A 12,789-nucleotide genomic window follows, 5' to 3' on the forward strand; every position below is an offset into this window, starting at 1 on the left:
TCAGCATACAAAAAAGAAAAGTAAACCCCAAAAAAAAACTTACATTTCCACGGAATATAGGAATCTTTTTGATTAATCCAATTCATACGTTTCCCAGCTCCACGAGCAATGTCGACGTGGTGCTTTGCAAAACTGTCAAATGACATTAGATGACAGATGTCATCTAACGGCAAACGGATTTACTGATTTCGGTATATTTGTTGTTTACTTTACCGAATTTCGTAAATAAGTTTGTGGATTACTGAACAATCAGTCGAATGTCATGTTGTCGATTTGTTTCGGCATTTCAATATACCGAGCTCGAGAATCTATTTTATGTGTGAAATTATAATTTTAGCACCACCCCGACTGAATTCAGATTCGATTGATTCGTTGAGTTTATCTAATTCTGTGGACCATTGTCATCGTAGCAGTATATCAGCAACGTTATCGATATTTTCGGTGTTCTCTTTAGATTCGTATGTTATGAAATTCCTATGTTACATTCTATCTGTTGATGTGATAACGGGTCCTCATTGGCTCATTATGATATTCATAAATTTGATTTGGCAAAACGTAGATGAATTCACATTGCTTTTTGCCGATAACCTGGAAGCAAGTGACGAGACTTTGTTTGAATCACAGTTTTCTGTTCATTCGTTATCATTTTAACTGAACTTGTCCAGTGTTGGAGCGGCTTCCGCTTCGAACGGTTGTAAATTACTTGCTTCTAGTCTAACACAATTCGCTCCGAATGGACTGCGCCGAGGGCACTCAGAAGCCCCACTACGTAAAACAATACCTCGCTGCTGTGATTGGTGCGTTTTTTGTTCGATCGATAGAAATTGAACATAAGTCATTAATTAACCTAATTTGCAGCTACCCTTGGTGCGTTTTCGATCGGAACTGTATTCGGTTGGAGTTCTCCGTCTGAGTTCGACATCGATGATGATGATTTCGCCTGGGTAGTTTCGATAATGGGTCTCGGTGGAGCGATAATCAGCATTCCTGCCGGGTTGATAGTGAAGAAACTGGGAGCCAGGAAAACGTTACTGCTGTTCGTTCCCGTTACGGTGGCCGGTAAGAAGGGGGTTCGAACAACAATGAAGTTGTTTGCATTTGGTGGTTGATGTAACTTTTCGACACTATCTGCAGGATGGGCGCTTATCATTTGGTTTCAAAATGTGGGCATGCTGTTGGTCGGCCGTCTGTTGACGGGGTTCGGTGCGGGTGCCTTCTGTATGGTTGTTCCGATCTACATTGGCGAAATGGCATCCAAAGAGATTCGTGGAACAGTTGGATCGTTCTTCCAGCAGATGATTAATTTGGGCATACTTTATGCGTATTCCCTCGGAGTTGCACTGAACGTATTCCAACTCAGCGTCATGTGCGGCATCGTACCGGTGCTTTACGGCGTGTTATTCTTCTTCATGCCAGACACTCCCACCTATCTGGTATGTTTCCCCGACAGGATGGCGAATCTAGAATCTTGCCTCGTGTATCGGCTACTAAGGCTTGGAAGCTGAACAACAGCTATAGTGACCGACAACCAAAACCATCGAATTGATGTTGAAATGGCAACCTATATAACTCCGTTCTCTTTTGGGCAGGTACTGAGTGATAATGAACACAAGGCTGTTGGATCTATCAAATGGCTTCGCGGATATCATTTCGATGCCACCTCGGAAATCGATGAAATACGCAGCCGACAACACCTGACCGGTACCGGAACCGAGAAGCGTTCGCTGTGGGCATCCTTTCGGCAACCTGCTGCGGTACGAGCACTCGGTACCATGTTGGGTCTTATGTTTTTCATGCAGATGTCAGGTGTTAATGTAGTACTCTTCTATTCGGAATCAATATTCGAGGTATGCTTTTGACTTATCAGGCTCAGTTGATAAATACGTTGGAATGGCAGTGCTGACAGATTCGATATTTGGGTGAAATTTCTTGTCTGATTATTTCATTCAATAATCTCTATATGAAAGAGTGAAGAAAATTTCACACTTTCCGCAAACTTTTACACTAATCACGGTCTTTCACTTCTCAAAACAATTTTAGCCTTTATTTCCTGAGCTTCGAAATAGTAAGTTGGATACCAAATTTTTGTGAATAAGGTTATTACATTTGAGCTGAAGGTAAGTTTTCGATTTACAAAAGATAGCATCTACAAAATATTTTCGGCAGGGAGTGTCGCAATGAAAGCTTGGCCATCTATCAATTTCTATCGGTGTGGAAGCTAGCTTTGTGTTCAGTTTCCTAAGCGATATTTTCAATGTCTTGATTGTGAAGAAAACTTTAGCAGAAACTTTGCTTTTTTTCATAAATACTTTTATTTCATAAGGCATACATACATAAGTTTTTCTTCGCCGTTGCATCCACAATACATAGTACTTTAAACCTAATACACTTCGAATATCATATTAGTATGTCGGTATTCATTAGTTAATCTAAACACTGTTTTTATCAAACGATTTTTTGTTATATTTAAACATAAAAAAAATTCATTCATCATTTTGTATATGATCTTATAACTATTTCAGGTTTGTTTGTATCTGTTCGTCACTTTTATTCAATATAATATAGCTGGCTATTGGTTGAACTTATGGAAGAGAAAGGAGTCTAATATAAAATAAAATTTAAATTGGAACTCCAGTTGACATAATGAAATGATCAAGAAGTTTCATGTAAGGAAGGTCACGACAAGTCTATCTTGAGTACGCAAGAAAATTATTAGTTGAGATCTGACATCACGATACTCCACGCATGTCCAAACGACACGATCAATATCGCGATAACCATAGCCACAAGCACAAAGATTAGTCGATAGTTCGCTTTGGTTGCAAACTATAATGTATTGAAGTATTGAATGAAAAACGGTTAGGATGCGAAAGTAGAGAGCTCGTTATTTTACATTACAATCAAGTTCGATCATGTCATATTCTGATCTTAAATATCCGAAATATGGACAAATTGTTTTTAAAAGACAATGCATTGAATAAAATATCTGTAACCAGTTTTCACATTGAAGTCACGCTTTGGGAGAATTTCGGATAATTTTGTGGAACATTTACAATCACTCACAAAATGGTCTCAATTCTCATATACAGACAATGAGGGAACCAGAATCCACTTTTAATTTTATTTGAGTTTTTCTTACTTCAGAGTAGTGGCGTGTCGTCTAATGGGTACGTATCCCGGGTAGAAGTGATTTGCAAACTAATAGCAAACTTAATTATTAAAATCATATAACTTAATGGTAAAACTAAACATTATTTTGTTTGAACTAAGAGTTAAAATATCAAAATTTATAACCAAATCTGCATGGAAGAATTACAACAATGTAGGAAATTCTTTCATTATAATATCAAACGAAAAGTAAAATATTTCGAGAAGACAAATTTCTCAAAGAGTTGCTTTATGCATTTCTCTTATAGAAAGGCTATGCAATCACTGTGAAAACTAATTTTTGTGTCCGGGTGCGTATGTGTATGTGTGTATGTATGTAACAAAAATATGTGAATATTAGAGGAAAAGTGTACACTTGATTTTCTCGGAAACGGCTGAACTGATTTCTACAAACTAAGATTCAAATAAAAGGTATATTTTCTTAAAAATTTCTTGAACATTTATTTCGGGTCCGACTTTCGGTAATAATAATAATAATAATAATAATAATAATAATAATAATAATAATCATAATAATAATAATAATAATAATAATAATAATAATAATAATAATAATAAAAATAATAATAATAATAATAATAATAATAATAATAATAATAATAATAATAATAATAATAATAATAATAATAATAATAATAATAATAATAATAATAATAATAATAATAATAATAATAATAATAATAATAATCCTACTACATGTTTTACGCTGCCGATTCATCAGAAACGCAGGTTCGTTTCGTTTGTTAGATTTCGTTTTATTGGTTTAATCGTTTAATTTGTAGGTCATAGGAACAACACAAACGAATCAAAATCGGCTATTTAGGTCATCTGAATCCGGTTTCGGAAGAATTGGAAATAATGTTCAAAAATTGCAAAAAGGATTTCATTCACTTTTCTTGGAGATGGCCAAATCGATTTTCATAAACTTATAGGTTCAAAGGAAAAGTCTTACAGTTTATACACGGAATTCCTAAATTTTTTATGGATACTTTTTCCGGTTCCGGAACTACAGGGTAAACAGGATTTGTAGATTTAGTTAGATTAAGTCCGCACAAACTTTCCTATTTCTATTCAATGAACAGTTGTTTTTGCGAATTCCACGGTAATGTTAATAATGTTATGAGTAATGAGTAATGAGAAAGGCATCATTACACCACTAGGTAGAGTAAATCATCAGTTCGCTTTCACATCTCATCCAAGTCAGTCGATATAACAAAACCGCTTACGTTCGGGACGGAAGAATCCAAGTACAGTATTGTGTAGTGAACAATAGAACGACCTCGAAATGAGTGAACCAAACGAATAAAAGCTACCGCCGACACGAAAGAATACAATTGACTTTAGGCAGTGCAAAATTCGACCTTCGATACGAGAACTTGAAGGTTTGCTTAAAGAGCAAATGCATCTTGACATTAAACGTGTGCATTTACTTCAATGCAATAAGACAAATGTTATTTATATCCAGTTTTATAAAGAGTTGGATGCAATTCAATTCGCAAAAGACAATAACAATGTGCACATGGTGGAGCACGAGAACATTAGGTACAACATTCCAGTATATATGGAAGATAGTGCTATAGAAGTGCGTGTGCATGATCTTCCCTCAAGCGTCACCGATTCTTATATTCGCTAAACTATATTTCAATACGGAGAGATTCTTTTTATCGAAAAAGAAAAGTGGAAGAATTTTTTTCCCGGTATTCTAAATGGCGTACGTTTATTACGCATACACTTGAAGAAGCCTACACCTTCTTATGTGTTTTTCGGTCAAGATACAAGAATTCCGTGCAAATTACTTGTTACCTATGACAATCAGATAGCCACATATCAATATTGCCAAAAAGCTGTTCACTACGGTAAGCCATGTGATAAACCGGACAAGGAGACAACTACACCTAAGGACAACGGTGCTTCCTTCACACCAATCCCATGCAACCCCAGTACATCTGTGACAGCCACCAACAACAATGAAGCATCCACTTCAACGAAACCATCAGTATCCCCTATAGAACAAAGTACACCAGCTGCAGTTAACAACTTATCCTCCAACCAACCAGCAACTGCAACCAATGTACAACAAGGCGCATCTACAGCAACTCTCAACAAGCCCCACGGAAATTGGTTGAAATTTGGTACAACTAATCGACTGTTGTTTTAACTAATCTTTCATTTTTGATTTATCGTGCTGGCAGCTTAGCAACGACACCCAACAAAGACACGCACCACACACAAGTTATGAAACGTTTCAGTTGAGCAATGCCAAACACCCTGAGGGAACAATGAATCGTTTCAATGAGGTGTCACTTTTGCAATTGAGCAAAGACACAATCCCAGCAAAGTTACTTGTATGCATGAAAGCAAAAAAGGCGGGTGGGTAATGTCAGAGACATAACTGGATGTCGTGAATACGAAAACAACTGACATGTTCCTTAACACTTCCTAATATCAATAAGTTGATCAATTGTATGAATAATGCAAGCATTCCCCTTTTCCACATTTTTTAAATAAGGCTTCACTTGATCTCGATTACTGTGAATTTCACACAGCGAAAAGTGCCAAAATCTAACCAAACTGTTCTAGATTTGCACTAAACTGAGGATATTTCCTTTCGAATTGCGAACAACAAATCCTAATAGTTCCTTAGAAAACTCTTAGAGCCATTAGAACGGCTGATTTTGTATAATGCTCTCCACCGTTGCTTTTTCACCAATGCAAACAAATGACTGGCAGCTGTGACGTAAACGCTTTTGTCGGAGGCGAAACTAGCTTTGCAAACGACACAGAATAGATCTGCTCGCAGTGGCGATAGAATCCAAACTGATCAAATTTCTGTTGAGAGCTTGTTTTTACCTGATTTCGTTTGTAGCTCTTTCACTAATGGGCGGTTCTAACGGCTATAAAAATAGCAGCATATAGAATTTCGGATTTGCATTTCATTGAAAGAAACTATCCGGATGCTGTACATGATTCATTTCTGCCTTTCAGAAGGACCAAATTGTGGAACTCACTACGATATTAAGCACTGTTCGGATATTTTTCTCGAACGATTTGTTGTACAGCTGCAGATATTTTGTTCTCTTCCTCAGAACGCGTTCTGATTGGCTGGTGTTGACATGGGTCAAATGAGTCAGGTTTTTCAATAGTGTATTATTGAAATAGTTCAATGCTTTTTCTATAAACTAAAAAATTTCCAATCTATTGGTAGTTAGATTATATAAATCCTTTCACAGATTACTGAGCTATGAGCTTTAAAAATACGAGAAAGGCAAACGCGCCTTATGAATTATCCTCTTTGGTACTCGTTTATACCAAACATTTCAGAAAAGTTTCATTTTGAATTATTTGAGATTATGTCACACAACTGAATATTTTATCATAAAATTATGATCATATTTCCGATGGCATGTAGCAAAAATTATGTTGATTTGTTAGATACAACAAGAGATATTCACGATCAAAAACTTATCACTCTCTCAGAGGGTAAATTTTGAAAAGGCACCCCATAGTAAAGTAAGTCGTATTCACGACAAAAAAATGTCTCAGTTGTTTCAACTAATCATTCAGTTATTTGAACTTAAGACGCCAATTGCAATAAATATTTTTTACTGTTACCCTTTTCGGAGGGAGCTAATCGTTCATTGTTTGAACAACGAAATTTTACCTAATTAACTGCTTATATCTTTATCACTAAACTCACAAAGGATATATAAATGCACCAAAAGATTACAATTATCAAATGGGAACTCACCAGAAATATGGTCACAGGGAATTAGGGAATTTTTCCTTCACTTGCAGAATGGCTCGCTGGTAAACCTAATGCTACAGATAAACTTTCAAGAAAATACGAACAGTACCACTTCACTTTAGCAGCAAATTTTTAAGCGTTAAGCGGTTTTAATAACATTGACATGAACTGTCCTAGAATACATTACTCTCAGATGAAATTAAAACATTTATACTGTAGGAATATCTATTTAACACATGGAAAACTTGTTTTACAATTAACTGTTATATTCTTCTGCATACTTTCACTTACATAAAACGACCACTACGTAACTAACATAAATGACGTTCATTTACCATTGAAAATTTTCAATATGAAACGTTTCTGGTGCAATGAAGAGGTTTTTTGTTCTGCATTTTGCTGTCTTCGTTCTCCGCCAAGTGACAGCATTTGAATACAACAATTTCGGTTACCTGAATGGTTATGACAAAATCAACAGATATGTTAGTTAAATCAACAACATTTTAGTTGAAACAACCAGGGCGTGAAACAACAATTGCAATATTGTAGGAAAACGAAAAGAAAACGGAAATCACACACAACACCGACGATGAAGCAATGGATGATGAGATAAGCCGCGGACGAAGTGACTCCCGATCCTCGTTGGATGGAAATGGAAACTCATCTCCCCCTAGAAAAAGGGTGACAACGAGATCCAATAGCGAAAAGGCTGTATATTTACAAATCGCTTAGTTTTGTAATGTAACGTTCCATTTAATTACCTACTCCAAATATGTGCATGAAAATAAATGTAAATTCGCAAAATATTTTTATCTGTGTAAACATTGCATCTAATTTTGAGGTAGTTTATGCAATTGTGCTTAATTCGAAGATGGAATTATTAAATCAGTTTTACTTAATTCAGTGAAAATACCTCATCAAAATAACAAGATGAGATACAATAAATAATGTTGATGTTAAACATTTATTATTCTATTGCTTGATTCCTTTGATGAAATATCAAAATAATATCAAGTATTGCATTGGCAACCTAGACATAACAATTTCTGTTGTGATAGCAAAAACTTGTTGTTACTTTGGTCTTTGTTTGCCATTTACATCTACCTGAGATACGTCTACCCAACTATTGTCAAATTCACTGCTAACGACTTGTTTTGAATATTCAAATATCAGTTTTTAATGTGGAACACATTTTTGTTTTCTATATAGTGGTGCAAACTAGAAACTCAAGAAATATACACGTAAAAATGTGGTCAGGTTTTGAACAATTACAGCTCAGTCAATTTTGTATCAATTATTAATACCATATCACCATTTGATTGGAAATATTTCTACGTATTGATTTGAATGTTCATAGCCATGTATTTTTAAATGTATATCATTAAAATGTTGATTATTAGCTAGCAGTGTCCTATTTTGTCTGCAGAAAAACTCCGGCATACCGGATTTCCCTGCCATAGTCGACGGTTTTGAAGGAGTAAGCGATATATCGAAGGGAAAGCAGCGCTCTGATTGGTCAATCGATGCAAAAGCGAAGCTGTTGGAAGCACGCGAAGCTATAAATATAAGCAAAATTATAGCTAACGTTTCAGTCCTACATGTAGCTTTCTAGAGGTAGGTTGCTGCTAAACAGCAAGACAAAAAGTGCCATGAAACGATTTGAAGCTTTAATTGCTATGCTCTGATCTTGTGTCTGCAAGATTGGATGAAATCCCATGTTATGTCGTTTCGCCTGAGAAATTGACAACTACCCCAGGGTAAATTTTGAGTGCATAAGATTAATTTCTTATTTATATAAGATGAACTCGATTGATAATGAGAAAAATTTTATCGCTTCAACCGAAATCACAGAATGGTAGTAATGGTAAAGAAACGCTATAAAAATCAAGTAGATATTTCGAATCTTGAACACAAACTTGGCGAAAAGAAGCTTAAATATCGATATTTGTATCGCATGCTTGTATAAACATTTAATTGTATACATTTGGGCTATTGATGTAATTTCGTCGGCTACGAAACAAATACAAATCATGACAAATATAGTCTATATTCTTGGTTCGCGTGTTCTGTGTTGGTTCATAATAAAGACTAAGCAGACTCTCGTGCATTTGCAGATTCAAAAGTGTGGCGATTGATTAAAAATGTCGATCATTAAAAATTTTGGTTGCCTTGTTCCACATCAATGGCTCGAACAACCTGATCCTTGTAGTTTTTTGTGTTCCATATAGACTTATTTGAGCCTTTGTGACTTTTGTCTTTCTCATATAACATAGAAAGGTTATGGAATCACTGTGAAAACCGACTATTTAACCGAAGCCCGGAGGGCCCAATGTCATATGTTATGTGTCTGCGTGCCGGTATGTGTGTGCGTATGTATGTGTGTGTGTAACAAAAATGTGCACTCGACTTTCTCGGAGATGGCTGGACCGATTTTCTCAAACTTAGATTCAAACGAAAGGTCCCTTGGTCTCGGTGCTGCTGAATTTTACTCGGATCGTACTTCCGGTTCGTAGGTAACGGGGTGAATTGTGCAAAAAAAAATGAATAAAAAATGCACTCGATTTTCTCAGAGACCGCTCAACCAATTTTCTTCAACTAAAATTCAAATTAAAGGCCTTCTAGATCCCACTTCCGGCTCGGAAGTTACGGGGTAAAATGTGCAAAATGAACTAACAAAGTGCAATCGGAATTACAGAATGATAAGTATAAAAATTTCATTTTCAGAGACGTGTTTTTATACATGACACGGAAAATTCAATCAAATACATCAAATAGCCGTGTAACTCTTGAATTGGATAGATTTGGTTAGTTTGATGACATTGATTTTAGGTATACCGGATCTTTGTTCCAGATTCCGGAAGTATCGAAAAAAGTGATTGTGTACTCCAAACCGGAAATCGCTCCAATCTCCTAGAAACGGCTGAATCAGATTTCGTAATCTTGGATTCGAATGAAAAGTCTCTTGGTCCCATAGCTTGTTATTTAATATTATACAGGTCGAACTATAGGTTCGGAAGTAACAAGATAAAATGTGCAAAAATATGAAAATAGTGCACTCGAATTTCTGGGAGACCGGTCAACCAATTTTGTCGTTAATTACCATATGGTACCTTTTCAAGATTTACCCTCTGAGAGAATGTGCAATATTCGATCGTGAATATCTCTTGTTGTATACAACGTATAAACATCATTTTTGCATTTCTATTTAATAGAGTTGTCTGCTATTGCGTTTCATCCTATATCCAACGTAACTTTATCAGTCGAACAGTTTCACGGATAACTAAGAGTTAAAACATTGAATTCCTGCGAACACTTTTTGGATGTAAGCTACACTATTATTCTATCTACATTTTGTTAACTACCTTAAGGTAGAATTATTTGTGATTCTAACATAAACGTATTATAAAATTTTGAAATTGGATGCCGTTGGCATAAAGATATCATTAAACGTATGAATAGTTTTGCAGTATTCGCGTTCACTGCTTTGAAGAAAATCTATCTATTTTACATGATTATTTGTAGGCAAAAACCCGAAGATATTTCTCTCGTTCAGTTTTACTTAGAAATAGACATTACTGTAAAACTTATTTTCAAACCCCTGAGCAGCCATACTAAAAGTTCTTGTAATATTCATAATTAATGGAACATGCAACATCAAATGTTTGCCTTTTTCGACACTAGAGTTCGGATCAAAAAATGGTCTGTCATCAAATCCATTATCCATGTATTATTACTTTTTTTCTGAGTGTGAGTATTTTTCAAATTACACTAGAATTAGAATTCCGTATACAGAGGAGATCTGAGAAATTATGTAAGGAGCCCAAACTGTCAGCACTGTCACCACGTAAACAATTATAACGAATCTATGCACAGAAATGTCTAATCATCTTCAGCGAAAAACGAATCTAATGCATGTACTATTCTACAGTTCCTAGCTCTTAGCGTTGTGTTTACACTTCCTGCTAATGAACGCGATTTTCAATTTGCATTTACATTTTCACCACCTTCGTCGTTACCACTTTAGTCGGCAAACGTGCCCATCGGAGCTGAGGTGGCCACCATCATCATCGGTGCTATGCAGGTGCTCGGTACGTTGCTGTCCTCGCTAATAGTGGACCGTGTGGGACGCCGGCCGCTCCTGTTGGTGTCGGGCGGCGCCATGATGGTTAGTGCCTTGCTGCTAGGAATCTACCTTCTGCTGCTAACCGGAGAGAAAGCTACCGAGGAGCTGGTGGCCACGTACGGCTGGATTCCAATTGCAGCCCTTTGCCTGTATATGACACTTTTTTCGGTTGGTTTCGGACCGGTTACCTGGCTGATGCTGGGTGAATTATTCTCCCCGGATGTGAAGGGACTGGCCAGCGCGCTTGCAAACATGACCAGCTTTGCGCTGTCGTTTGCGTTGTCCCGGTTGTTTCCCCTGGTACGGGACGTGATCGGTAGCGGACCAACGTTTATAATTTTTGCCGGTTTCTGCTTACTGGCGGTGGTGTTTGTGGTCCTAGTGGTACCGGAAACAAAGGGCAGGTCGCTCAGTGAGATACAGTGCATGTTGGCTACCGGCGGAGGCAGGTTTGTGTTAAGGTTTAATAAAAAAAGATAACGATAGTAATACTTAGTTATTTTTTCACGTTCAAAGTCCTTCGCATTGATTGCCATGACTCTTCGAAAAAAATTCATTAACATCAGTACCATATATTGTTCATATTATCATTATTATTCTTATTATTATTAAAATTATTTCAAAGCAAAGTCTTGGCATTACATTCTTTTTGTGGAATTTGGCCTTTCTGTTTCAACAGACTTCGCAGCCGATTCTTAGTGTACAGAATCATTGAATGGCTAGTACTATGGATCCTACTGACACTAAGAATCCTTCCAGGTCGGGGCTCGAACATACGCAAACTGGCGCCCTATGCATTGAACCGCCAACCCGGGACAAATATTATTCCAACGAACATTAAATCATACTGAATAAATCCTAAAAGTAAATAACAGATGGTGTATGACATGGTTAAACATGATTTTTCTAATAGGACTGAGCGGAAAAAGACACTGAGAAAAGTAATGAATGAAAAGCTACAAAATATATTAACTTCATATAAAATATATTTGTCTAGTGGCAAAACTTGAAACAGCAGGCATTCTGTGCTTGATGTTATGGCAATTTGGCGAAACGGGGAACAAAACTGAACATTAATCTTGAAAAAACAAATGCAGTTATTTAGTCTATCTAGCGGAGTGCCGGCGAAAATAAAATTTCGACGAGTGCCTCACTTGTTATTCAAAAAGTCTGATCATAACATATTTTCTTTGAGCTTATGTTCGTCGCAAATTTAGGTAGATCGAAAAGTTTCCAGATTGATTCGAGTAATTCACGAAAGTATGTAAGACTTCGACAATAGAGCTAGTTATTTAATAAATGATTTGTTGCATTCAGGTGTTTTTATGTCGATAGGCTCCAATAACTGGTTTTTTGAGTTCACTTTTTGTCTGTTTAGAAATAATCAGATAGATTTTCTGTATTATTTACCCCAGTGATTACAAAACTTTTTTCGGCGATTGCTCATTTTAAATATATTATTCGTTCCACTGCCCACCAAGTAGAAAAAATCTTCTGGACATCGATTTATCATTTTTGAAGTTAACTTGAGACTCAAGTATAAAATAGATGAAAATGGCACAAAAAATAATTTTCTTCTTAATCTGTACGATCGGTAGAAATTAAATGTTAATTCTAGATCCTATTGAACAAACATTGGGTAAGCAAAACAGAAGGCAATGGAGATACAACAAAATCTCACATACCATTGTCCAGCCCAGATTTAATGGGTCGGGGAAAGGGTCGAAAAGTATTTGCATGCGGAATTGGATCA

The 12,789-nt window shown here is 36.3% G+C and overlaps 1 protein-coding gene across 1 annotated transcript; it reads left to right on the forward strand.

The window, feature by feature from the left end:
• The first annotated feature begins 670 nt into the window (after positions 1-670).
• Positions 671-11,590, forward strand: LOC131428480 (facilitated trehalose transporter Tret1-like). The gene is made up of 5 exons (XM_058592459.1): positions 671-797; positions 859-1,059; positions 1,135-1,433; positions 1,590-1,847; positions 10,938-11,590. Exons 1-5 carry the CDS (start codon positions 734-736, stop codon positions 11,514-11,516), a joined length of 1,401 nt encoding a protein of 466 aa, XP_058448442.1. The 5' UTR covers positions 671-733; the 3' UTR covers positions 11,517-11,590.
• Positions 11,591-12,789: the final 1,199 nt, after the last annotated feature.

The sequence above is a fragment of the Malaya genurostris genome, chromosome 2 (genome assembly GCF_030247185.1).
Source record: "Malaya genurostris strain Urasoe2022 chromosome 2, Malgen_1.1, whole genome shotgun sequence".
Taxonomy (NCBI): domain Eukaryota; kingdom Metazoa; phylum Arthropoda; class Insecta; order Diptera; family Culicidae; genus Malaya; species Malaya genurostris.

Coding starts and splice junctions, on each gene's coding strand:
- LOC131428480 (XM_058592459.1), top strand. CDS start 734: ATGGACTGCGCCGAGGGCACTCAGAAGCCCCACTACGTAAAACAATAC. Junction 1,060..1,134: donor CGTTCCCGTTACGGTGGCCG/GTAAGAAGGGGG, acceptor CACTATCTGCAG/GATGGGCGCTTATCATTTGG. Junction 1,848..10,937: donor ATTCGGAATCAATATTCGAG/GTATGCTTTTGA, acceptor TTACCACTTTAG/TCGGCAAACGTGCCCATCGG.